This window comes from Mus caroli, unplaced genomic scaffold (genome assembly GCF_978045245.1).
Source record: "Mus caroli unplaced genomic scaffold, Mus_caroli_1 scaffold_16, whole genome shotgun sequence".
NCBI lineage: Eukaryota > Metazoa > Chordata > Mammalia > Rodentia > Muridae > Mus > Mus caroli.
In genome coordinates this window covers 49,232,642-49,260,385 of record NW_028227271.1, presented here as the reverse complement: position 1 = coordinate 49,260,385, position 27,744 = coordinate 49,232,642, and the positions used below count along the sequence as shown (strand labels likewise).

Below are 27,744 nucleotides of genomic sequence, written 5' to 3'. Positions count from 1 at the left end.
TCCCCATCTCTGTAATAGTCCCACGTACAGAATCTGATTATCATTTAGCGAAATGGCAATGTATCGTTATTGGTAATGTATATGAAAGGAAATAGTGCTACTGAATTCATACTAAGAGCAGTTTGTTTGCTTTTGGAATGGGATCTCACCAGAGTTGCCCAGCCTGGCCTGTAGCTTACTGACTAGCCATGCTCCCTTGAACTTACAGCCATCCTTCTGCATCAGCCTACCTAATGCTGTAATGGCAGGGTTGTACCACTATTCCAGAACAGTCTCGGTTTCCTTTTCGTTTGTTTTTGAGACAGGGTTCATTATATAGCCCTAGCCTTACTACAGTTTATTATGTAGACCCAACTGGCCTCAAACTCCTAGAATCCACCCATCTTTGCCTCCCTCCTGAGTAGTGGGAATTAAAAGCATGTGCCACTATGCCTGGCAAGTTTGTATTTCTTATAAATAAAAAAATTATACATACCACAGAAATAAGTGCCAGTTAAATCCTTTCATAGATGCCTTTTTCCCCCCATTGCTAGGAACATAGACTCAGGAATGGATGTCCCTGGGTACAAATATAAACAAAAGCTAATTCTGCTTGATGGGGGCAGCCTTTCATGTGTGCAAGGTCGAGAGGGGGGAGCCATTTTACTTTTAACCACTAGCTGTATAGACGACTGTTGGTCATTTCATTTTTATAACTAATAATGTCCTCCCTATTCAAGAAATTGAGTTAAAATACAATAGATGCTTGTTGGTTAATCCCTAATGGAAAGTGAAATTGCTTTTAGTTTTCAAGTAGCGAGACTCAATTCTCCTCTCTCTCATTTCAAATTAGAGGACCACTAGGGTTTCTGGCATTAAACTTTTGTGCTTTGCAGTTCATTTAGGGATAGGAACCCAGTGTTTCTATTTAACCGAGTCTCCTTCATCTTCAGTTTTTGCAAGACAAAATACCTGGCAGTTCTATCATGAGCCCCTTAACACGTATTTCTCTTTTTGTAGTGTAGTCTATCACTCCAGTATGTTGTTAGAGTCTCTATTTAGTATGAACACAGCCTCCCACTTTAGAATCAGCTGACGAGGGGACTGTAGTTAAGGTGTTAATGTTTAGCTTGCATAGCTTCAGCAGCTGTTAGAACAGACAGCAGGAATGCTGTCTGAGAAAAAAAAAAAAAGGTGATGTTGCTTATTAACCATTGGCCTGCATAATTGTATCACAACCAACACCTGAGAGGAAAACAGAAGGAGACGGCATTGTTTCTGTACTAATTTTCCTTTCTTTCCTCTTTTGTGATAAATATTTGTGATACCCTTAAGAACATAAGCTAACATGTAAACAGCACGTTATAATTTTGAAAAGGGTCTGCATGCATTATTCTGTGGTTCCTGTACCTATTGATCCTCTTGACCTTTAGTCTTGTTCACAAAGAAGGAGAATTGTGACCAATCACTCAGATTCCCTGTTTGTTTAACACTGTTTGGAGAAAGAGTCTCATGGATCACCGGGTGGCCTTGGAACTCACTATGTTAATAGGAATGATCTTGGTCTTCCGATTCCACTGCCTCCACCTGCAGAGGTTATAGTTATATGCTGCCTGTAGTGGTTTGAACATGCTACGTAGCACTATTAGAAGGTGTGGCCTGGTTAGAGAAAGTGCTTTGAGATCTTAGACTCGAACTCTACCCAGGGTAGAAGAGAGTCTAGTCTGGTTGCCTCCAGATCAGACTCTTGGCGCCTTCTCCAGCACCACGTCTGCCTGGATGCTGCCATGCTTCCTGCCGTGATGATAATGGACTGAATCTCTAAATCTCTAAGCCAACATGCCCAGTTAAATACTTTCTTTTTAAAAGCCGCCTTGCTTATGTTATCTCTTCACAGAAATGGAAACTCTAACTAAGACACTGCCATACCCAGTTAGCCTTTTCGGGAGATTGACCCCGGGCTTTATCCATGCTAGGAAGGCACTCTATCCATTGAGACTCACCCCCACCCAAGTTCTGCAATACTTATTGTTTCTATAAGCAGCTCAAAGTACCTCCTGCCATTAATCAGTTCAACACAGGTCCTAGACAGGCAAACAGCTACCCAGCTGCTTAAGCTTGCCCATAAGTACAGGCCACAGGCAAAGCAAGAGAAGAAGCAAAGGCTACTGGCCCATGCTGAGAAGAAAGCTGCTGGTAAAGGGGACGTCCCAACTAAGAGACCACTTGACTTCCAAGCAGGAGTCAATACAGTCACCACCTTGGTGGAGAACAAAAAGGCTCGGGTGGTAGTGATTGTCCATGATATAGAACCCATTGAGCTGGTAGTTTTCCTGCCTGCCCTGTGTTGAAAGACGGTGGTGCCCTACTGCATCATCAAGGGAAAGGTCAGGCTGGGATGCCTGGTCCACAGGAAGACATGCATCACTGTTGCCTTCACACTGGTTAATTTGGAAGACAAGGGCCACTGGGGAGGTAACATCCTGGGTCCTGAGTCTGTGGCTTGCATTACCAAGCTGGAAAAGGCAAAGGCTAAAGAACTTGCCACTAAACTGGGCTGAATGTACAATGCTAAGTTTTCTGTACATAAATATAATTACAAAATTATCTTCCAAAACAAAACAACAACAACAAAATAGGCAGATTAAGTTAATAGATATTGACATGTACAGTTTCTGGTGTGTTATAGATTCAAAACCCTTCACAAAAAAGGAAATATTTAAATCTTCAGGATAGTATAAATCCATTTAATCTCAGCACTCGGGAGGCAGAGGCAGGCGGATTTCTGAGTTCGAGGCCAGCCTGGTCTACAGAGTGAGTTCCAGGATAGCCAGAGCTACACAGAGAAACCCTGTCTTGAAAAACCAAAAGGAAAAAAAAGAAAAGATAATATAAATCCATAATTAAATAAATGTAGACGTTTTCTTATTTTCTTGCTGTTTTCAAAGGTTGGTCCTAGATTTTTCTTTTGTAGCTCACACACTTTCTTTTTCTTTTCCTTTTCTTCTTTCGTTCTCTCTCTTGGTTTTTGTTTGGTTTTGTCATGTTTTTCAAAGCAGGATCTTACTATGTCGCCCTGCATGTGCTGGAACTCACTCTGTAGACCAGGCTGGCCTTGAACTCAGAGAACTCTCTACCTCTGCCTCCTGAGTGCTGGGATTAAAGGCCTGCACCACTTTGCCCGGCTAGAGTTCACACTCGCTCTTTCACCTCTATTTATTTCATATGTATATGTAGAGCTCATGCATGTGTGGGTTTGCTTGCTACAGGACATGCATAGAAATCAGATCAGAGAACAACTTACCTGAGTTGTTCTCCTCCTATTCCATGGATTCTGGGGGTTGAACTCATACTGTCAGGCTTGGCAGCAAGTGCCTTTAGCTTCTGAGCCATCTCTCCAACCCTATAGACTTTAACACTTTAGACCCTAAAACCCTATGACAGTGTGCATAGACTCCGTATAGTTCTTCCTGTCTTGGTGTTACTGGGCATCCCAAAATGCTCAGGGTGAGCTGGTCTGCAGTGTTGCTGGACCAAGCCTAAAGTGATGGGCTGTTTCCCAGGGGTTTGTGAAGGAAGACCTCTCTAGGCTTTTCCAGGGCTTTGCTCTGGTCTTCTCAGATGTGCCACCGTTGATGTTAAGTGCTCAAGTCCCTCATAAAATTCTCCAGGTTTTCTGAGCCTGTGTTGATATTCATCTGGGACACTGATATTTCTGTCAACTTGTTGCTTGTGGCAAGCTACTGATGAAAGGGATATTGTGATGCACTTGGCACAGAGCAAAGGCCACTTGAGATGGTAAATAGCCCTTGTATAAGCGGGAAGACAGAACGGGGCTATTCTTCCTCTCGAGGTTGCTTTTGCTGGGAGTGATAACAACATTAAAAACATATTTTTTTTCCCCTGTTGACCTTTAAATCTCGGGATGGTGTAACAGAACTGTCTTTTTCACGTGGCATCCAACATGACGCGGGGTTGGTGACAGCTTTCCTCCAGTCGGTGGACCTGAGTGCGCTGGAGAGTGGGGGAGCCTGCAGGGATTCTTTTTCTTATTTTACTGTGACAAGGATTTTCTGATAAATATTTTATCTTTAATCAACTTATAAATACCGAGACCCTATGAGGCCTGCTTTTGATCACAGTGAACAAGATAGGAAGATATAAGCAATCTAATTCTTGCCCCTGGGGAATGCCTGCTCCCCCCCCCCCAATCCCCCAGTCCTCCTTCCCACTGTCCTTCTGCTGGCTGTTAAATATGACTCTTTTAAGTGTATGGAAATAACAAAATCCCACATATTGGTAGAAGACAATTGAATAAAATATTCCTTTGATAAAATGTGAAATTTGAGGCTAGTGAGATGGCTCTGTAGTTAAGAGCACCAGCTGCTCTTCCAGAAGACCCAGGTTCGATTCCCAGCACATACACATAGCAGCTCACAACCTTCTTTCTGTAACTCCAGTTCTAGGGGAACTGATGTCCTCTTCTGGCCTCTGTGGACAACAGCATGTACGTAGTACACATACATGACATACATGCAGGTTAAACAGCCACACACAAAGAACAAAATTAAATAAATTTTAAATGTAAAAAAATAAAACCTTTAACTGTGAAATTCATTTGGTTTTGTCCCATGTTCCTCACAGACTCCAAACATGCTCTCAGTGTGAATGTGTGAGATCAATAGACACCTTCAGGATAGAGCTAGTCACTCAAAAGTCCCAGTGACTAGGGGAGTGATGGGATACAGCTTAGCCCTACCTAGCACCCTGTGATTCAAGTCTTTTTGGAGGGCTTAAGCAGAAACTCTTTTAGAACTAGACTGATATTAACTGTAGAACTAACTCCAGTACATATAACTTACTATATGAAGCTTAGAATGACCTTGGGTTAGAAAATAAAGGCTTAGGAACAACAAGAATTAAACACATAGGGCTTCAAATACAATCAATGCTGTGTTATCAAGACTGGATTCATTTTCACTACAGATTTTTCTTTCTTGTGTTTTTGCTCTGAGGGTCTAGGAAGGTACTCCTCCTGCCTCATCCTCTACCAGTGATGGAATTTTGGGTGTGTATCCCTATGCCCTGCTTCAACCTAAAACTTTTGCCATTCATTTTTATAATACTGGTCACATTCAAACCCCTTAGGTAATGCAGCCAAAGACTACAGAACAAGTATTGATTTAAAGGTTCAGCCCTTCAACAGTGCAGTACCCAAAATGATGCACTTCAAAATAAACAGTTTATTTTCAGATCACAAGAGACACCACAGGAAGACATAAAAGAACAACTTGCTGCTGGGCAAGGTAGTACAGCTCTGTAATCCAGCACTTTGGAGGTGGAAACAGGGAGACGAGGACCTCAAAACAGTGATACATAGTGTTGACTATATGGCAAGTCTGGGCTACATGAGAACCTGTCTAACCAAACCAAACCAAACCAAAACCACACAGTCCAACAAACCAACTAATTCTGTGTCCAACAAGATGTGTAGAGAACTTCCACATTGGCTTATGCATGGCTTTCACTATGGAAAGTTTAGTGGGCTGAATTTGGTCTGGATTAGAGCTTTCCTATCAGTCATGGGTAACTTAAAATGTCAGAAGAAGCCGGGCAGTGGTGGCACATGCCTTTAATCCCAGCACTCGGAAGGCAGAGGCAGGCGGATTTCTGAGTTCGAGGCCAGCCTGGTCTACAGAGTGAGTTCCAGGACAGCCAGGGCTATACAGAGAAACCCTGTCTCAAAAAACAAACAAACAAAATGTCAGAAGAAAGCTCAGGAAACTAGATAGTGTGGTGTTGGCGACAAATTAAAAAAAAAAATGTGATGGCAAAAAAAAAAAAACCCAAACAAACAAACAAACAAAAAACAGGAAGAAGAAAGGTTATTCATTCTCTCTCTCTCTTTTAAAGATTTATTTATTTATTACATGTAGTAAGTTCACTATACCTGTTTTCAGGCACACCAGAAAAGGGCATCCAATCTCATTATAGATGGCTGTGAGTCACCGTGTGGTTGCTGGGACTTGAACTCAGGACCTTCGGAAGTGCAGTTAATGCACTTAACCGCTGAGCCATCTCTTTACGCAGAAGTTTAGAAATGACTGTAGCAATCAAGGAAGGACTGTAGAGTATTGCCATTCTGAAAATGAGCACTATTCAGTTGTTACATGGCTTCTAAATTATGTCCAGGAACTCATTATATCAACCACACATAAACTATTGTTTTTTTGTTGTTAACCTAAATCAAATGCTTGTTCTTTGACTTGCTGGGTTTTGTTGGTTTTGGGGTCAAACCCAAAAGCATGCACATGCGAAGCAAGTGCTTGACTGCTGAGTCGCATTCCCAGTCCTCTTTGTGTGCTTGACTTTGTTAAAGTTCATGTTTCAGTCTGAGTAACTCTTGTTCTAGACCGGTTCCGCCTGCCACAGCTCCTCCCTTAAAATAAGGAAACTGTTTTTGAGGTTAGTTCCTTGTGCCTGAATTCTGTTGTGTCATCTGTGGAAAATCTCTTCGTTTCCTAAATGTGGGCTGATCTGCAGGTGGTCTAAGTTTCTGGGGGCAACAAATGAGAGTGTTCACTCATCAGAATCCTTCAGGACAGCTGTAACTGTGATGCCAACAATGGTCACCCAAGGAACACACACACACACACACACACACAAGTTGAACTCGGTGTCTGAGCATCTTTGAGCATTTAGGACAGCCTGCTGAATCTCAGAACCCAAGTATCATTTCTTTCCCGTGTGCAGCTTAAGGGCTTGTGGAGTTAGCCCTGCATCCCGGCATCTTGCAGGCAATAAAGCAGATACAAAAAGATAGATACTGGGGATGTGTACAACCAGTGGGGTGATGTTCAATTGAGAAAAGCCTCTCAAAGGCCTGTTAGAATCTTAATGAATCCCTATCCAGCTTGCTGACTTTGCCTCTGCTAGCCTAATTAACAGACGGCGACTTTCTAGATCTTGCCAAATGTCACTCCAGTCCAAATGACAGCTGTCAGGAGAATGTGGCTGAGAGCTGATGAGATCTTTGGTTGGCTATCTTTAGATGATACTGTCTTTGGCTTAAGGAGTGCTGTTTTTGAAAAGTAGCCGCAGGTGTTTAGAGCTATGCTAGGCATTCTTGGGGCTCTGAATAGGGCGTGGTAAGTTTTCAGATTCTTTATATAATTGCAAACAAGAATGAAAATCTGCTCATCCACCATAAGTTACTAGGAAATTATAGAGAAAATGGAGTGTGGGAAATACCTACAAAATAATGGAGAACTCATGAAAGACATAAATGCATACTAACACACACACATAGACAACCATTGATATAACCAAGGCAACCATGCAGAAGTATTTTTGTGTGTGTTTTTTGTTGTTGTGGTTGTTGTTCTGAGACAGGGTCTTAGTAGCCTAGGTTGATTTGAACTTTGGATGGAGCAGGAGATAAACTTGAACTCCTGATCTTTCTGCCTCTGCCTCTTAAGAAATGGGAGTACAGGGGGCTGGAGAGATGGCTCAGTGGAAAAGTGCATTGACTGCTCTTCCAGAGGTCCTGAGTTCAAGTTCCAGCAACCACATGGTAGCTCACAACCATCTGTAATGAGATCTGATGCCCTCTTCTGGTGTGTCTGAAGACAGCTACACTCTACTTACATATAATAAATAAAAAAAATTTTAAAAATAAAGAAATGGGAGTACAAGTGTGTACCACCACACCTGGCTTTGGAAATATTCTTTCATTTTTTTTTTTCTTTTTTTCTTGAGACAGGGTTTCTCTGTATAGCCCTGGCTGTCCTGGAACTCACTTTGTAGACCAGGCTGGCCTCGAACTCAGAAATCCGCCTGCCTCTGCCTCCCAGGTGCTGGGATTAAAGGCGTGCACCACCACACCCGGCAGAAATATTCTTACAAGAGCCAGTGTAACCAATCCCTGGGGCACAGGACTGAAATCTCAGCTACTTGGGAGGCTGAGGGAGGACGATCACAAGTTCAAGGCCTGCCTGGGCAATAAAGTGGCTTCAAAGCAAGCCTGGCTGACTTAGGGGGATTCTGTCTCAAAAGAAAAAGGAAAAATGGGGCTCCGATGTAGCTCAATAGTGGAGTACTCGAATATGTGGGCCAGGCCTTATGTTCAGTCTACAGCAAATCCACTGGATGCATGGGTTTTAAAGTGAGTTGAGTATGATCTTGGTGCACCTGTAACCCCATCACTTCGGAAGTGGATGTAGGAGGCTCAGGGATTCAAGGTTTTCCTCAACTACATAATGAGTTTGAGACCAGCCTGGGCCACATGAGATCCTATTACCAATAACAAAACTAGACAAACACCAAGAAAGATTGAATCTTTGTAAAAAGTTTTAAGTTCTCCGTGGTCTGTCCTTTGCTCCTTGCGTCACCTGGCAACCCTTCCTCTCCATACACAAGGGTTTACCATGTCTCAGCTAAGTTCACCCAAATGTCTTCCAGACTAGGGGTTCTCAACATTCTGACCCCTTAATGCACCTCCTCATGTTGTGGTGACTCCCAACCACAAAATCCTTTTTGTTTCTGCTTCATAACTGTAATTTGGCTACTGTTATGAATCACAACATAGATATCTGATATGCAGGATATCTGATATGTGACCCTCTTCAAAGGGGTCATGACCCCCAGGCTGAGAATCACTGTTGTAGATGTTTCTCAACATCTCTTCCCATCACTTTTCAATTCGTTTTTGATCTTTATGGTTGCTCCCTTCTTGTGTGTTCGTGTTCCCATCACTGTAGCTCGGACTCATATTGTCATTGCTGTGTGTTCTGTGCCAGCTTCCCATGCCACCTTTTTAGGCACCTAATATGTTAATTGAGTTGTTTGTCTCTCAGGGAGCCTATCTTGCCTAACAACCATTGATAGAGCCAAAGCAACCAATGGCCTTCTACCAATTTTCTCAGTCTTCTGGTCTGACTCTGGGCTGTGTGTTGCTTGCTTGAGGGCCTGCTCTTCCAACATGGGAGCCTGCTGTCTACACCACATGGGATCTTGACAGCAGGTAGGATCCAAGGAGAGCTGAGACCCCACTGGCTGCAGACACACCTTGTGAGGAACAGAGGGGCTGCATTGAAGGAAAGATCACGTGACACTCCAGGGGCACCAAGCTGACATGCAGATGTTTGTCATTCTAGAAAAGAGGCAGCTGCAACCCCTCGAGGGGCTGCCTGTTCTCACCTGGGTGCGTTACCAGCCACAAAAAGGCCAGACCTAGAGACTCGGCCTTGGTCTTCTGTACTATATGGTTGGTTTCTTTCCGGGTTCAAAGGAACATGGCAGCCTGAACCTTCTTACCTTTAACCCTGCATTAGACACTGAGACAAGGTGATAGAAGAATGGAATAGTGTTTTTCCCTTACCTCTTCTTTCTCCCACTCTTCCTTTACCCCATCTCCTTCTTCTCCTTTCTCACCTTCTTCCTCTTCTCTCTTCCTATGTTCTTTGAGAAAGAAAAGACCTTACATAAGCCCGACAAGCTTAAACTTTATTTGTAGGCTATATAGCAGGGCTTGACCTTGAACCCATTCCTGATCCTCCTGCTTCTACTTTTCAGGGCCATCCAATCACAGGCAAGAGCCAGCAAGGCTAGACAGGTGGCTTGTACTCACAGGTTTTGTAGTAAGTTGAAAAAAAGAGAACTAGTGCAAAGGCGAGTAAGTAGAGAGAGGTACGTAGTCAAACATAAGCAGTAGAGGAAGTAGGACCTGGGAAAGCTGGAGAGACTAATCTCCTATGGTTGGTCACTTATCAAGGAAGGAAGGAGAGGTAAGCCTGAAGGTGGTGAACTGATGGGGATATAATAGGGAGAACATCCTCCAAAGGATGGAGATAGGCAGAAATGAGGGCAGCACACTTAGCTAACCTAGACAATAGAAAGGGAAAATAATATCAGCCAGATTCAGTTTTAACCTAGTATAGAGACCTTTACTTGTGTGCGCATACTGTACACACAACATTTTATTTGAAAGAAACACCCGTTTCAGTTACCGTTTCTATTGCTGTGAAGAGACACCATAACCACAACAACTCCTGTAAAGGAAAACATTTACGTGTGCCTGGCTTACACTTTAGAGGTTGCGTCCATTATTTTCATGGCGGGAAGTATGGCGGCATGCAGGCAGACGTGATTCGAAAGAGGTAGCCGAGAATTCTACATCCAAACCACCAGGCACTGAGAAGGGCACTGGGCCTGGCTTGAGCATCTGCAACCTCCAAGCCCATACCCAGTGACACAATTCCTCCAACAAGGCCACACCTTCTAATAGTGGCACCGCCTATGAGCCTTTGGGGATGATTGTCATTCAAACCATAACAGTGACTATGGAAACTAGTTCACCTTGGGCATCTGTCTCTCTGCCTGGTATCAGTGGTTATACACTGGTGAAATTTTTTTTACTGCCCCTTAACCAAAAGCAACCATAGCTGCAGTGTTCCTTGATATCACTTTTGAGGGCTTATGAAGTAATATTTTTTAAACCTAGATAAGTCTTGTAATGTGTTCGCATGGCATAAGTGTGCAACACCCAAATCTAGGGGCACTGTGGCAGTTTCAGTGTCTGTCCTAGGAACTGAAAATAGTTAGGTTGTAACCCTAGACGGTGGTTTGCAGCCTGCCTATTAGCCCAAGCTTCCCTTTAAATTCTGTTCATCTGTGTTTGGAAGCCAAAGGAAATGTTTGTTGCTACGTGGTTCCCAGCCTTGTGGTTTGTGGTTGGTCTTTTCAGTACAAAATGTGCCCTGAATGATCTGTTTTATTTTTGATCGTGTGAGGGAAGACTTTCCCCTGGAGATTCATTGGGGAGTCCACCAAAAAAATCAGAGATTGGGGAGTAGAAAGATTTGTGAAAGACATCCAGTTAGCTTCCTTATTTTCTAGGTCAGGAAACTTGGGTCCTAACTAGGGACAAGGCCTCCCCACCTCCAGTATCTAGACAGGAAGTGCAAACTACAGTTAGGTGTCCCAGCCCCTCCCAGAAATGACTGTACTTGGCTCCTGTTGTCCCAGGCACACCTCTCTGTGGGGTTTATTTATTTACTTATTTATTTTAACTTGCTCTCTTTACATCCTGCTTACTGCCAGCCTCCTGGTCACCCTTCAGGAGGCTTTTCTCAGTGTTCATCCTTTTCCTCTAGCAGCACGGTGCTCCCCGAGTCTTCCTTTTAATTAACTAATTACCAAGTCATTGGTTTGTTTGTTTGAGAACAAGTGTCAATACAAATCCCAGGTTGGCCTCAACCTTGCCTTCCTCCACATCCCAAGCTGGGGTTCTGAGCATGCGCTCTCCATACTGCATGCTAATGATTAGCAAGTAGGTAGGGCGATCCCTTTCACACAAGGAACAGTGCTGCCAAAAAGTACACTAAGCCAAACCCTGGATTCCAGTTTACGAGACAGCTTTTTGTGGTTTTTGTAAGGTGTGAGCCTTAGACCCAGTGTTCCTGGCTGGTCTGTGGAAGAAGCCAAGAACCTGGGAATATAAAAACAGGGTGGGGTGGTTCTGTCTTTTGTCACACCCTGCCCAGCAGAGCTCTGCCTGCTCAGCCTCCCTTGTGGCCCATGTTTCTAGATTCACTATCTTTCTGTTTGACTTCAACCCAGGTGTTTACAAACTATAGCTAAATCAGCAGGAGCAGCACCTAGACGTACTTGTTAGAAATGTAAATACTGGGGCCAACCTGACCAATTTCGTTAGAAGAGTAGGCTAGGGGCCACGCTCCCTGTTGAAACAAGCCTTCCTGGCGGTTCTCAGGCATTCTATCTCTGAGGATCGACTTCCTCCTCTGAGTGTAATAACCTCAGGCTGCAGGTCAGTTGGCATGTATTAATTACAAGAGACAATGTTTTAACTGTCTAATGATGTTTCATAATAGGCCTTCATATTTTTTTCTTGGCTAAAGTTGTCAAGAGTCTGTTTATTCCTAGGAAAGAACTTACCAGAACTAATACGCCTCTGGTTGGTGGTTGGATAGCTTGTGTCTTTCTCAAGGATGAATGCAGTCTGGTGTTATCAGAAATGACTTACAGGGTTCTCTGCAGTCCCGGCCGGCTTAGTCACCAGTGGGCTTATACTGGGCAGAGTATTAGGGTAGCAGCTGCTGTTCCTATCATGTTGCTGGGTAGCACACTGAACCACTGTGTTAACAGAGAGGAAGGCAAGGATAACTGGGCAAATAACTCAAATTCACTCCTTCCCTTTTCCCGTCTCTAAAAACTGATGTGGTGAGAGCTTGAACCAGTCGGGCTGATGGTTCTTTCTGTTAAAGTAGATTAATTGATTTTAGTTAATTGTTTGGGTGATACCATAGAAGTGGTGAGATTGGTTGTAGTGACCAAGGGCTGCCTTATAGGATTCTCTGGATTTAGCCTGACATTCTCTCCTAGATTCTAACCCTTTAGCAAGAGAATGGCCAGGTCCCTGAAGGTTGCTAGCCCACCACAGTCATTCCTTGATTCAGGACTACATTGACTTTAAGAAGTCACAGAAATATGTAGTTAATGGGAGATTGATGATGCTTCTGGCAAAATACGATAATGAAATACATGTGAAATAACTAATAAGACTGTACTGGCTGGTCTTGTGTGTCAACTTGGCACAAGCTGGAGTTATCACAGAGAAAGGAGCTTCAGTTGGGGAAATGCCTCCCTGAGATCCAGCTGTGGGGCATTTTCTCAATTAGTGATCAAGGGCATCACCCACTGGAAGCAAGCCAGTAAGGAACATTCCTCCATGGCTCCGCATCAGCTCCTGCTTCCTCACCTGCTTGAGTTCCAGTCCTGACATCCTTTGGTGATCAATAGCAATGTGGAAAGTGTAAGCTGAATAAACCCTTTCCTCCCCAACTGCTTCTTGGTCATGATGTTTGTGCAGGAATAGAAACCCTGACTAAAACAAAGACCTAACATTGGATACTTACAACAACCCAATGAGATGTGTTTTGTAAGTCAAAGTATCCAGAAGTCACATGCTTTGTCTATAACGCCACAGTGAACAGTGGCTACAACCTTGAGTGCTGGCTTTGGCTGCATAGTTCTGCTATGAGTCAGTGGTGCAAAGTGAATGGGGAGAGCAGAAAGTTCATTTCTCATTTGCTGACTCAACCAAGACACTCTCGGTCCTACCTGGAAGCTGTACTTTCTTTTCTTTCCCTTAATTGTTGCCATCCGAATAGCACTGTTCATTCATCCCCTGCAGAATCTTGGGGCCAGAGGTGAAGGGAAGAACAATGTGTTCAGTGGTGTGAGAACCCGTGTCTGTGGAGGGAGAGGTCAGAGAACATTCACCCCCCTCATTAGAAGAGGATGGCAGGGACAGAGAACAGATGTAGGATGGAGAGTATGTCTCTGACCTTTACCTAGGAAAAGCAAGAGACAGTTGGCATAGCAACCAGCATGGTCCTGTGAGTCATCCTGTATCTTTTGCAAGCTCCCTCAAACCGTGTGGACTCTTTCTTCACCTATAAGGCAATTAGAGACCTCAGACTCCTGGGTGTGGTGTGCAGATAAATAATGACCTGCTTTTAAAAATTCTTGGAGCTTCTTGGAAAGGCACTTTGCAAGTCAGAAGGATGTTTTTCTGACTCATCAGAGGATCGGCTGGAGATTTACTGTGATCTCTCTTTGGCTCTTTGTTTAGGAGACATGTTGAGAAAAAGCGCACGGGAAAGCTAAGTGAAAAATCACAGGCCTAGTGCCCCAAGGGAGGCTGATGGCTTTCCTGTCTTGATCTTGCATTATTCCTTATCTCTAGTATGACATGAGCAATAGAGAGGCCCAGAGTCTTTATGCAGACGTTGAAGCTCTGGATTTATGCCCTGCATACACTGATGCTGACTCTCCAGTTATGGTAGAACTCTCTGATACATTTCCTGTCCCTAAGTCTGTTATCTTAATTAAAGAAATTGACTCAATACAAACGGGTGAATGAGGATGTCTTTTGTAAGCTCTTCTGTGGATCTCCTTTGTGTTTACATTGGTATATACCTGTGTGGTATATAAATGTTTTCATCTTCTGGGTCTATATGGCCACAAAATAGGCAGGATATTGACAATTCAACCCTGCAGCATTTGATGACATGGACAACTCTGCACACAGGCAGAATCAACCTAGCCAGGCAGTTGTGATAGCACTCCTTCCATCTGAGCACGCGGGAGGCAGAGGCAGGCGGATCTCTGAGTTTGAGGAGATCCTGGTCTACGGAGTGTGTTAGCATTCTTTTTAGGCTCTACCCCACAGTTACCTGGCAACAGCAAGGCATGCCTGACTCTCTAAAAGGGGCTGCTTGCCCTCTCCTTGCTCCCTTACTCTCTTACCCTCTTACTCTATTCCCCATTCCCCTCCCCTGCTCTCTCTCCACGTGTTCATGGCCGGCCTTGCCGCCGCAGCCGCCGCCTCCTCCTCCTCCTCCTCCTCCTCCTCCTCCTCCTCTTCTTCTTCTTCTTCTTCTTCTTCTTCTTCTTCTTCTCTCTCTCTCTCTCTCTCTCTCTCTCTCTCTCTCTCTCTCTCTCTCTGCCTTTCTGTGTCTCTACTCCCTTAACTCCCCTCCCCATGCCCTAAATAAACTCTATTGCATACTATATCCATCGTATGGCTGATACCTCAGGGGAAAGGGATGCTTTAGCATGGGCCTGCAGAGGTACCCCCTTCCACCTCACCATACCTCACTCTACCAAACATATCCCTGGCTTCCTTCTCTTTTTTATAAAACACAACAGAATGAGTTCTGGGACAGCCAAGGGTTCAAAGAAAAACCCTGTATTAAAAAAAATAAAAAAGCAGATCCAGAATCAAGTGTTCTGAGTCTGTCCCTTATTAAAACACAACTTGAACAAGTCTCGTTTGTTTGGTTTTTGGCTTGTTTGTTTGTTTTTGTTTTTGTTGTTTTGTTTTTTTAGTTCCCTTCTGTGTCTGCTGCCAATAGAAAACAAAAAGGAAATAAGAGACAACTTACCCTGAGTCAGAGATGACTTCCACGGCTCAGGAATGCGCATTCAGGTTGTCCCAAATGACATGCTCCAGCACAGAAGGACTTACACTAACTCCTGGGTGACAGAACAGAAGACAAACATAAATAACAGCATCCCTTGAGGACATTGATGGGGTGTGAGGTGGGGAGACTGGAGCAAGTCAGGAGAATCTCTGTCAGAGGTTTCCGACTGGCAGAAGCCAGTGGTCTCCGAAGACTTAGTTGATTAGTGCACTCCAGAGATTTGACCGGGCATTAAAAAGGTGTTAAATCAGATACAGGGGTGGGGAATACATGGCTGCTAAAGGGACTAAGCTAGCTTAAGATAGATTTGCCCCTGGATCTGCAACATTCCATCTCTGCACTAGCACTAGTTCTAATCCATCCAACTACAGCATCTTCTGGAAAGAGTGGGTAGGGCCTTTCCAGGGAGCTTCCAATCCACAAGTGCAAAGGAGTGTAATACTGTCTTCCTGAGTTAACAGGGGTAGTAGACTTTTGTTATTGTTGTGTTCTGTGTTTTGAGACACCTGGAGCTCACTGTATAGCCCAGGCTAGCCTTGAATTTGCAGCAATTCTGCCTCAGTCTCCTAAATACCCAGGATTACAGGTGTGAGCCACCATACACATCCTGTCACAGGGATGTATTGGTGGGGGGTCACTTCTCATGACTCCCGGCTCCATGCACAAGCAGGACATTACTGTTTTACTTGGGTAAATACTGTTTTAGCATATAGCATATGGTATGGCCGACTCTGAGAGAAATGTTCTTCCTGCATATGCTTGCAGTCTAAGAGTTTCCCTGTGACTTGTCAAACAGATGGCTGGATATCTGGTATAAGTCTGTGGAGGTTGTGGCAGGAGAATTGGATCAAGTGTTTAAAACCGTGCTTGGCTACAGAGCAACTGGAAGGCCAGCCTGAGCTACATAAGATAATCTCTCAGAACAAAGAAACTAACCAACCACACAAACAAATGAGGTAGCGAGGGAGGGAGGGAAAGAGAGAAAGAGAGAGAAAGAGAGAAATATTTGTTTTGTCTAGATTTGTCATGAGCCTTTAAAGGGTTCATTTTAGAACTTTGATTCAATATTTGTGCTTCATTCACAAAACCATTGCTCACCACCTCCTGAGAAGGGTCATTTTTTTTCTGGTAGAATATTTGGTAAGACTCTCTTTAAAGTGGTTCCTGAAGCTTTGGAGAGTGGGGCTGTGCTTCAGATTGTGTGTGTGGGTGGGTGTGTGTGTGTGTGGTCTGAGACCAGCCCCTTCTGCCTCTCTACACTCACATCTTTTCTGTTTACAGATTTATTCTTTTTTCTTTCTATTCATTTTTATGATGTATTTTAATTACTTAGTAATTATGTGTATATGTGTGCTGGGCTGGGGTGGAGTGTGCTCACGTTATTGCAGATACCCCAAATGATCAGAAAGGGCATTGGATCCCCTGGAGCTGGAATTACAGGTGGTGGTGAACTACCTAACCCACGTGGACTCTGAGAACCGAAATCTGGGCACAGGATCAGTATACGAGTATATATTCTTTTTTTTTTTTTTTTGGAGACAGGGTTTCTCTGTATATCTCTGGCTATCCTGGAACTCACTTTGTAGACCAGGCTGGCCTTGAACTCAGAAATCTGCCTGCCTCTGCCTCTCGAGTGCTGGGATTACGAGTATATTCTTAACTGCTGAGGCGTCCCTTCAGCACTTTTCTTCATATTTTTATTCCTGTCTACATGCTCTATTATTTTAATCAGTCTTGAAAAAGTCATCCATTTTTCTTGAACTATAACTATGTTGAACACAAGCACTTAATTGCCAATCACGGAGGCAGTTCAAGGCCAGGCTGGTCTCCGTAGCAAGTTCCTGAACAGTCTCACCACACAAGAGAGAGAGCCTGACTTTAAATTAAATAAATAAAAATAATAAACAAAATTATGTAAAATGTGTCCCATGACTCATTTCTTGCAGAAATCTGCTTATGAAGCTGCATATGTGCACACACAGAGCAAAAATCCATAAGCAGCTAGCGCGATCAGGCTCCTTGGGAAAGTAGCACTTGAGGACCATTCCAAACATAATCAGAATAATTTCCCAAATCCTCATTTACCTGTCAGCTAGCTTCCACAGTTCACTATTCGTTGCCCACCTTCAGTAATTGTCCGTTCATGCCAACCTAGAAAGAGCCTTTTTGTCTTCATTTATGCAAATGGGTGTGGTTGTGCATAACTGTAGTTTTGCACTTGAGAGGCTGAGGCAGGAGGATCACAGCAAGTTCCAAACAAACCTGGTCTACCTAGCAACATCTAGGCCAGATGTGACTACACCTCGAGGCTTTATCTCAAAACCAAGAAACATCGGAAGGTTTCAATTATAAAACAAATCCAAACATCAGAAGGAAAGGCTGTGTGTTAAATTAAATGTCGTTTTGGTTTCAGACTCATGCTTTAGATTCAGATCCTTTCAAGGACAAATGATAGAGAACGGCTTTCTCTGGTTTCTCAGATCCCCAGGGACAGATTTTGGTCACTTTAGAACATCTGGAAAGGTCAGCAGCTTTGGTTTAAGTCAGTCACTCCTTTGTCACCAGGGTCACTCTGGCTCTGTGTTCGGCTTTCTGTGTTGTTTGCTTAGACTGTTGACTTTGGTTGAGATTCATGACGCAGTTTTTAAAGGAAAAAAACAGCAATTTCAGCTACCCCGTTTATTCTCTGGGTCCCACAAGCTGCTGCTGCAACCTCATGGAGCTGTTTTTCTGAAAAATATTTCCAACATTTCTTATGAAGATGGGCAGTGATTTTGAAGGTATTATTAACACCCTGCCTTCAGTAATGTTTGTTCTCTGAGGACTGCCACGGGGAACTGTCTGATGCAATTTCGCCAGCTGGTTAGCAAGACAGAAATAGAAAATTACAGAATCACCTTGAATTGAAAGCCTGTGAACCGTCTGTCTGAGATGAATGATGGGAAGGGTTTTTTTTTATTATTATTATTAAATACCATGGCAAGTGGGATTGAACATTCAAATAAAGTAGAGGCGTTTCCTCTCATTGGTGTACTGAAAGGGGCATTTGATTCTGAATCCAAGGACTGTTTTACCTCAGTGACCCACTGGGCAGAGGTCACCCTGATGGATTTTGTTATTATCGAGACTCATTGCTATTTGCTGTCACTGGAATTGTAGGAGCCCTTAAGCAACATTCCCTTAGTGTCCATGTTTGGATCAGAGGTCATGCAGTTTGATGCATGCTTTACCAGTGGCCCTAAGACCCTGTAGGAGAGCAGGAGCAAGGCTGAGCTCAAGGTGGAAACATGTTCACCAAGCAGGTACCCTTGCAAGGCTGCCCTTGGAAGAGGGAGGTTTTTTTTTTTTTTTCTTTGAGTTATTAAAGTGTTCAAATCCAGCAACCACATGGTGGCTCACAACCATCCTTAATGCTCCCAGCACTAAGCAGGCACACTTGTGGTTGGGAGGTGAGAGAAGAGCCTGGGTCACGGAGGGAAGCCTGCTTAGAGCCTAACTTTGCAAAGTCTCAAATGCATGGAATCCAGGCTCACGCAAGCCCCTGAGGGTATAGGAAATGTCTTAGGTGATGTCTCCTCCTCACCCCCACCTCCACCCCAGCACCTCTGAATTCAATGGAGAGCTGAGCAGGAAGGATAGAGCCATGCAATTCCCACCCCTCCACCCAAGTCTTAATTATTGAAAGGATACACATGTCTTGGCAGAAAACCTGGAAAACTGAAGGAGAAACCCACTCCAGACATGGCTGGGCTTGCCCCTCTCAGGGCTAGCCTCGGTACTCCCTGTTTCTCTGTGCTGATCAGCTTGCCTTTTTTTCCAAACCTGCCAGTCCCATTTTCTTGGTATCTTCAGGCTTCACTAGTTCTGTGATTGTCTGTTTCTCGTTTTGCCTTTTGAGACAGAGTATAGCCTTAAACTCAGTACATAGCTGAGGCTAGCCTGGAACAACTAACGTTCCTTTCTCCTCCTTCCCAAGTGCTGAATCACAGAGGTGCTCCACCGTATCCAGTGTGGGTTTAAACCTTTGTGTTTATGACTTCTAGGAAGACCAAGGATGTAGAAAGTGTGTGTGGGAAAACTGGGAACTATTCCGGGCTCGTCTGTCCAAACTCCTTTAAACCTGAATGCTCAATATTGTTCTTTGTTGAAGTGTTTCTTTGCACAAAGACCGTTTGAAAACTGCAGGTATTGTCTTAACTGGGGGACTGAACCATCTGCCTAGGGTCACTTAATTCCTGCCAGGTGGAATGAGAAGGACAGAAATGTCCTTGTCCTTTATCTTGGCTTGTCCATGAAAGCTGGCGAGGGCCATCATAGGTTAGGGACACCTTTTGCACTCTGTTCTAGGAAAGTGACAAAGAGATGGATTTGAGCCTTGCCTGGATTTGAGGAAGGCAGTTTTAAATAAAAAGGGATGTTGGGTATGGCAAGCAGGCCATTGTACACAGTCTGCATACTATAGTTAGAGGTGTGGCTTTACGCTGGGTGTGGTGGCCCACAATTTTGATTCCCATCACTCAAACACAACCAGGCAGTTCTCTATGGATTTCAGGCTAGCCTGGCCTAGATTAGAAGGTTCCTAAGCCAGCCAAAGCTACATAGTGAAACTCTCAAATCCCCACACTGCCAAAACTGAAGCAAGGGAAGCTCTAGCTCAGGGCACAGCTCTCAACAGTTCTGTATGATGAGACCCTGCCTCTAGAAACAAGTCCTGGGGTTTGGGGAATTTTATTTGCTTTTACATTTAGGTCTATCGGGTGTCCTGGCACCCACCCATAATCCAAGCGCTCAGAACGCTGACTCTGGAGTACCTAAGATTCAACCCTGGCCTGGGCCACACAGTGAGACTCTATCTCAAAACAAAAAGATCTAGATAAAGTGCACATTAGTGAACAATGATGAAGTTATGTGTCAGGAACACCTGCTCAGTAGCCAGCCTCTCCCTCCTCGACATCATGTCTATTTATTTTGTATCTTGTATACAATATTGTACATCCCGTTTGTCTACCAGGTATCTCAGCATCCAGTATGCCAGGCACAATAGCAGGGTATGCTTGCAGTGTGAAGATTGGTATCTCTTCATTGGAGTGGCTTTTTTTTTTTTTTTTCCTGGAGCATTCCATTTCCATTGCTCATTTTTAGACTTCTGTTTCTGGCTATGAAAGAGAAGAGATGGAGGCAGAGGTATCGAGAATGTGTAACCTCTGGTCACATAACTAAAAATACAAAAATTTCTCTCCCACGTTCCTGGGTATAATTTTTCCCTCTTTCTGGACCTTCCCCGCCATCTGCTTCCATTTTTAAATTTTTATTGTTGTTAGTGTGTGTATAAGACAGAGGAAGCATGTGTGTGTTTTTGCGTGCATGCACGCATGTGTTGTGTGCTTGCCACAGCACATGTGTAGACGACAGTTTGGAAGAGTCACTTCTCTTCCTTCATCCTTACCCGGTGTCTAGGGATCAAACTCAGGTTGCCCGGCCCCTTTATCTTCTAAGCAATCTCAGTAAACCTACCCTGATTCCCTTGGTTTGTTTTGCTTTGTTTTTGAGACAGTTTTATACTAGATAGCCAAAGCTAGCATTGAACTCACAGTGTAGCCGAGGTTAGCTATGAATTTGTAGCAATCCTCGTTGCCAGCCTCCTAATCTAGCTGCATCCATTGTTTGTTGTTTCTTTGCAATGCTGGGAATGGCACCTAGGCCCTCTAGCTAGGCCGCTCTACACTGTCACCTGTCCCCACCCCAAGCACTGGTAAATAGACCCAGGGCCTTATATGTATTTGCTTAGGTAAGCTCTTAAGCTCTTTACCAATGAACTACACAAAGCTACTGTTTCCTTAAACAAGAAACATACCGGCTTCTGGAGGGATGTAGGGCCAGAGGGACTGGGGTGTCACCCTGCTCCCTGCTGTGCCGAATGAGTCAGTGGAAATAAAGAAGTTTTTTAGCACTGCACTCAGGGGTCACAAAAGGATAGTAAATGAAGTTCTCTCTCTTTTTCTCTCTGTAGTATTTCAAGATAAACACTGCCTAATAATTTTTGTTGTTGTTTAAATTTGGAAAGTATACAAGAGCTGAAACTCCTCTCTTGGCTCCTAACAGATTCCTCCTCCGCTGAATTATGTGGCATTTTGTTCCACATTTACATTTCTAGATAAATTGGCCCTCATTATTCTTGGATTCCTGACAGACAGCACGTCTAAGAATGAGTGTTTTGCGTTCTGCCGCTCTGTGTGTGTTCAACAAATGACTCATTGGTATTGTCGCTGAATTAATTAGCAGGATCCCTGTGAAGATGTCAGCATACTTGGGTAAACTAACTTTATAAAATCAGGGCTCACTATTTTCTTCATAATTGGAACTGCATTCAGGTGCCATTTGCAGTTTTAGGATTGTTTAGGGACTCATCCTGAGGACCTCCGCCTACGGAGTTATAACTCTGCCTAGCACATAGAGCGACTCTCAAGCCCCAGTATTTTTTACAGTTTTATTATTTACTTTTTTTTTTTTTTTGTGGGGCTCGTACCATGGAGTCCGGCAAGTGTATACTTTAGGGAGTCAGTTCTCTGTTTCTGCCATGGCATCCAGGGTTTGACCTCAGGATGTCAGGGTTATACACCAAAGGTAAAATCCACTAAGCCATCTGGATGGCCCTTTTGGTTTTGGTTTTGTTAACAATTCACTATATGTTAAGACAATTCTATTTCATGGATTGTGTTTTCTTTCAGATTGGCCTTTCCTGCCTCTCTCTTTTCTTCCTTCCTTCCTTGACTCTGTGTCTGTGTGTGTTATTGTTGTTGTTATTATTTTGCTTTAGGATTTTCCACAACCTTCCCCTTTATATTTACATGTAACACAGGTGTCTCTATCCATACATCAAGTCTATTTTACATACATGAAGGAAAGCATCGAATTGAGGCCTTGCTTAGTTTTAGAAGGACGGTCCATGGTCATCTTGACGGGAAAAAGACTGATAGGGCACTGGAGCGATTGTTGGGAACTTCACAACCCGATTGTCAGGCTGGCGGCAGGCAGAGAAAGAGATGGGGGCTAAGTGTGGGTTTTTGAAGCCCCAGAACCCACCCCCAGTGACACCCTTCCTCAAGGCCTAATCCATCCCAAACTGTTCCTCTGCTTAGTGACTGAGCATTCCAATTCATGAGCCTATGAGGGTGATTTGCATTCAAACCAGCACACTCAATGTATAGCTGATTGCTTCTTCATTCATAGTGTAAGGGCCAAGGGAGCTGGAAGGAGACTTGCTTCTGTGCCTTTGTGGAACTTCTCATCCTGGGTTTGCTTTGCTAAGGCAGAGATGGCTCCACCTAGCAGGGAGGCTTCTGTGTGCCGAGAACCTACTTGTCAGACAATGTCATTGCGGAATCTCCGCTTATTTCCTTGGCAGGTATTGACATCAGTCGACATCAGGATTGAGTGGGCACCTCTCAGGGCTTAAGGGTTCTTGTGTCCCAGATCAAAACACTGATCACAGGCCTTTGCATGGTATCAGAAGCAGGGGATATGTTATTATAAAAACTGTACTTTCTGAGAAGGGAGTGAATGGGAACGGGGAGAAAGTTTAGAAACTCAAATGCAGCGGACGCAGAGAACTGGAGACCCTTTACCTCACATAGGGAGGTTTCCAGGGTCACTGGCATAGAGTGGGCTTTCCACGCAGGCTCAATACTGTAGTTCACCAAACAGTATCATTCCTCGGGTGTCTGTCTTATCAGCATCTTAAATCTCCACCCAGGCGTATATGCTTCAGTATTGGGAGTCATGGGTCACTTATGGCACTGGTGTGTCTCTATTGCCTGCTGTAACAGCTTCCACCAGTTCTCAAGATCTGGACCACTAGGTTTCCAGCTGTCCTCTTGGTCAACAGGTTTTTCTCATATGATAATTCTGAAGCTTCACTCTGAGGCCTTCTGGACCTCTGTCTCTTCCTCGCTCTCTAGCCCCACGACTTTAAAAAAAAAAATTTAAACATGCTTGTCTGTCATCTCAACGCTCCAGAAAAATGAAGACAGAGTACCCCATGTTTGAGGCTAGCCTGGGCTACATATTGAGACCCTATGTCAAAAAGCACGCATGCACACAAGTACACATGCGCCTGTGTGCACAGACATGGAATTAGTTGTTACCTTACTCCTTGTTTGATCACTTATAGCCAAATTTGTTATGTTTTTCATCTGTCTCTTTTTAAAAACTGTTTATTATAATTATGTGTGTATATGATGTGTTTTAGTTAGGGTTTTCATTGCTGTACAGAGACACCAAGACCAAGGCAACTCTTTTTTTTTAAAGACTTATTTATGTTTTTATGTATATGTGTACACTGTAGCTGGACAGATGGTTGTGAGCCATCATGTGGTTGCTAGGAATTGAACTCAGGACCTCTGCTTGCTCCAGCCCTACTGGCTCCAGCCCAAAGATTTATTTATTATTATATGTAAGTAACTGTAGCTGTCTTTAGACACACCAGAAGAAGGTGTCAGATTTCATTACGGATGGTTGTGAGCCACCATGTGGTTGCTGGGATTTGAACTTAGGACCTTCGGGAGAGCAGTCAGTGCTCTTTCCCGCTTAGCCATCTCACCAGCCCAAGGCAACTCTTATAAAGGCAAACATTTAATTGGGGCTGGCTGACAGTTTCAGAGGTTTATTTCATTATCATCAAAGTGGGAGCATGACAGCATCCAGACAGACATGGTACCGGAGGAGCTGAGAGTTCTACATCTTCATCTCCAGGCCACTAGGAGAAAAACTGGCTCGCACATGGTTAGGAAGAGGGTCTCATTGCTCACACCCACAGTGACACACATCCTCCAACAAGGCCACACCTCCTAATAGTGCTACTCCCTGGGCCAAGCACCACGTGGTATATGTGTGTGTGTGTTTGTGCGCGAGCGCGCATCCTGTACTGCACATGTGAAGGTCAGAGGATAACGTTGAGTTGCTGCTTTCCTTGCATTGTCACATGAGAGAATGAACTTGGTCTCCAGGCTTGCACAGTAAGTGCCTCTACCTGGGTGAGCACTTCACAGTCCTGTTTCCATGTCATTTAGCTCAATCTTAAGAGCTGAGAGATTTTGTACTTTAGTTTCATTATCTTTACAGTTTGTAGGGTTTGGCTCCAGCCACGCGGGCTAAAGTACTCTTTAGAAGAAGCAGATAAACACAATGAGTCAGGTGGTTTCAACAAAATTGCATGAGTCTTTTTCCCTAGAGGAGTAAGAACTCATAGATTGTGCACTCCTATCAATGTAAGTCCTCTCTTTTTCCCATAAAATATTAATCCTAACATGCTTTGGTGTTTAATAAAACATACCCCCTATTTGATTGCCAGATTAGATGTAGAATACTGAATAAAATTTGAATTGCAGAGCTATTGAAAAACTGTTATTTAGTATAAGTAGGTCTTATGAGTATTTGGGCTGTGCTTATAATAAGGGAATTATTTGTTGTTTCTCTTGAGTTTGGGTTTCCTAACTTTTTTCCTTCTCCACTCCCCTCTCTGTCTGTCTCTCCCCGTCCCCTTCCCCTCTCCCTCTCTCCTTCTCTTTCTCTTTCTCTTCTCTCCCTCTGTGTATGTGTGTGTTGTTGTTGTATGTGTGTGTGTGCACGCATTGTGTTGTTGTTTCTGCTGCTGCTGCTGCTGCTGCAACAGGACCCAACATAGTTGATGCTCCTTCTGTCTCTACTTTTCCTCCCATCATCCTCCTCTTATCAGGCCATCCTGCTTCGTTCCTCCCGTCTCGTGGGCATCTCCTCGGCCTGTCGGTTGATGTCTCTTAGAAGCTTTCTCCTGTCTCTGGTATGGCATGTCTCTTACTAGTGGATTCTTTGCCATGTCCCACTCATTACTGAGCCCTATAGCACATTTGACTCTTGGGTCTTAGGAAATTATAAAGGGCTGAATTTTTAAATTAAGCATCAACATTTGCCATCAGTTATTTGTCCCTACTCAAAACAGTCCTTGAGTGATGAAAACAGATGTCAAAAAACCCCAAATGCTCATTGTCCTTCACATTGAGCTTCTGCCGAAACTTCTGCATTCCTTTTTACAAAGATGTATTTTATTTATAATTATGTGTATATGTGGGGGAGGTAGCAATGCGCGCATGTGCGTACAGACGCCTGTAGAGTCCAGAAGAGGTTGTCAGATCTTCTGGAGAGTTACAGGAGGTTCGGAACCATCTAACACGTGTCCTCTGCAATCCACACTCTTCACTGTGGAGCCATCTCCCCAGCCCCTGAATTCTTCCTTAGTCTTTTTATGCTAGTGAGATTAGCAGATCATGGCAGAATAGAAGCAGCAGCTGCAGGGAGCTCTTTGAGTTCAGGGACGAATGCAATGAGTAAGTGAGCGTGCCAATAAGCTGGCTAGGCTCCATGAGAAGGCCCCATCTCACCCAGCCCAAGGAAGCACTAACCATACTACCACCAGCAGTGACAGAGTAGAGTGACATCACAGAGACACGGAGATCAAATGTCTGCCCTAGGAGCCCTGGGGTCACTGTGTTCAGGGCACACAGCTCTGGCTGCTGATAGGTCTCCAGGGGCACAAAGTGGCAACATTCAGTGTTGTAGAGCCATTAAATCATCCAGTGGAAGGGAGACTTAGGACCATTTTGGTGGTTGAAGTAGATACTTAATTACCCTCACCAAAAGACAGGGAAACAGTACAGGTTCCTGGATACTTAGTGACAAGTTGACTGGCCTCATGAACTGTTGATTTCAGATGCTAGGGTAAGGCTTTTGGAAACGGTTTTCTTTGTTATTGTTTTGGGTTTTAGAGAAAAGTTTTCTCTAACCTAGGCTGACCTCAAACTTACAGTCCTCTTGAATCCACGGTGTTGAAATGCAGGACTATTCTGTCATAATGTGGCAAAACTTTTCTCTTGATCTGTTTGTGTCTTTTTTTTTTTAATTTTCTTAATCAATTCTTTGTGAGTTTCACATCATGGACCCTTTGCCCTTGTAAGCTTTCCCCAAAAATAAAACACTCAAAGCAAAGAACAACAAACCCCAAAATACCGGAAGCAAAAATTAGTCAAAAAAGATCTCTCTCTTCCCCTCTCTCCTTCTCTCTTCCCTTTTCCCTCCCCCTTCCATCTCTGTCACTGTCTCTGTCTCTGTCTCTCTCCTTCCCCCAACCTCCCACTCCCACCAGGCATTCTTCCTCTCTCTCATCTACACATGCTAGACACACTGTTTTCCGTTGAACACCACACCCCAGCCCTTCAATCTCTTACATTAGAACTGTCCCTGTGAGGGGTCCCTCTACTGGGTTTCTGCTAAATCTCTTCATGGCCAAGGATAGAAAGTCTATCGAAACTCTCCACTTTACCGATTGGTTTGGGGGCAGGGAACCGTACAATCCTTTATGGGGTATTTCCATTCCCAAGACAGCTCTGCACTGTGCAGAGTAGAAGATTATAAATCAGATGAGTGGGTTGAATGCGGAGACTTTGATGTCATCGATTTAAAGACTTCATTTGAGAAAAAGAAAGAAAATGCAAGGATGATTTTTAAAAATAAAATAAAATAAATAAAATGGTAAATGGCAGAAACCTTAAAGAAAAGGCAGGTCCATGATTCCTCTGTAAAGTCATCGAAGAGACGGGGTAAGCTCCCACAAAGCGCTTTCCTCTTGACTAAGTCACCAGCCTGGAAGTGAATTGTAATTGGTTTTGCCCAACAGCTTGAGTCAGTCCCTGTATGACTTTCCATTCATCCGTCTCTAGCTGGAAGCGGCAGGATGCTGCTCAGGGGCGACACCCGGCCTCAGATCTCATCTTCAGGACTTGTTTAGCTGTGTGGGTTTAGACAAGTCATTTAATGTCTCGGTATCTGCTGTCAAAGGATGCGTGTAGTTCTAATTTCTGCTGGATTGTTGTGAACATTGCATGAGTTAATCACTGTAAAATGGTCAGATCACCTTGTGGAAGCTACTAAGCCTCACTAAGATTAGCTATAGTCCACTAGGTGTGCTAACACATGCCTGTGCTCTACCGTGGAAGATCAGGAATCCAAAGTCATTCTTGGCTGCAAATCAAGTTTGAGACCAGTCTGGGCCCCCATGAAACCCTGTCTCAAAAAACAGCCAACCAACAAAAACATAGCTGAGGTCCCTAGTGGCCCCAAAGAGAAGCGTTGTTGGTCCATATTTTCTGAAGAATGCTTCTATTGCCTAGCAGTCCCTAACAGGTCGCTCATGGGCATGTATGGGTCTTTCTCATATGAATGAGTGGATGAAAGCACACAGGTCCACAGGTCATGTGAATGTGTGAATGCATATGTGGAGGACTGTGCATGATCTGTGATGAACAGCAGGTCCCAACTGTTTATATACTTTCTCTGTGGGATTGATCAGTTTAGGAATTCCTCAAGTTTTGTTCATCTTTTCAGGCTGCGGCTCCATGAAGAAAAGGTTATTAAAGATAGACGGCACCATCTCAAAACCTACCCAAACTGCTTTGTTGCAAAAGAGCTGATTGACTGGCTCATTGAACACAAGGAGGCCTCTGACCGAGAGACGGCGATAAAACTCATGCAGAAATTAGCCGACCGGGGCATCATTCATCACGGTGAGTGAGGTGGCACCGTCAAGGTATGGGAAGAGGAAATGATAGGTGAGAATTCTACCCCTGAACCACCCATTCTGGGCTGGAGAGGAAGTGAAGACCTGTGAAGAAGTAAGAGGAAGGAGTGCTGGCATACACAGAGGCAGGAGGATCTGGGGTTCAAGGCT

The 27,744-nt window shown here is 44.0% G+C and overlaps 1 protein-coding gene across 1 annotated transcript in view; it reads left to right on the top strand.

The window, feature by feature from the left end:
• Deptor (DEP domain containing MTOR interacting protein) overlaps positions 1-27,744 on the top strand; it is a 148,692-nt gene that overhangs the window by 9,801 nt on the left and 111,147 nt on the right. Inside the window, exon 2 of the mRNA XM_021183757.3 lies at positions 27,402-27,580. Coding sequence (XP_021039416.1) covers positions 27,402-27,580 — 179 coding nt within the window. The remainder of the gene's footprint in view (positions 1-27,401; positions 27,581-27,744) is intronic.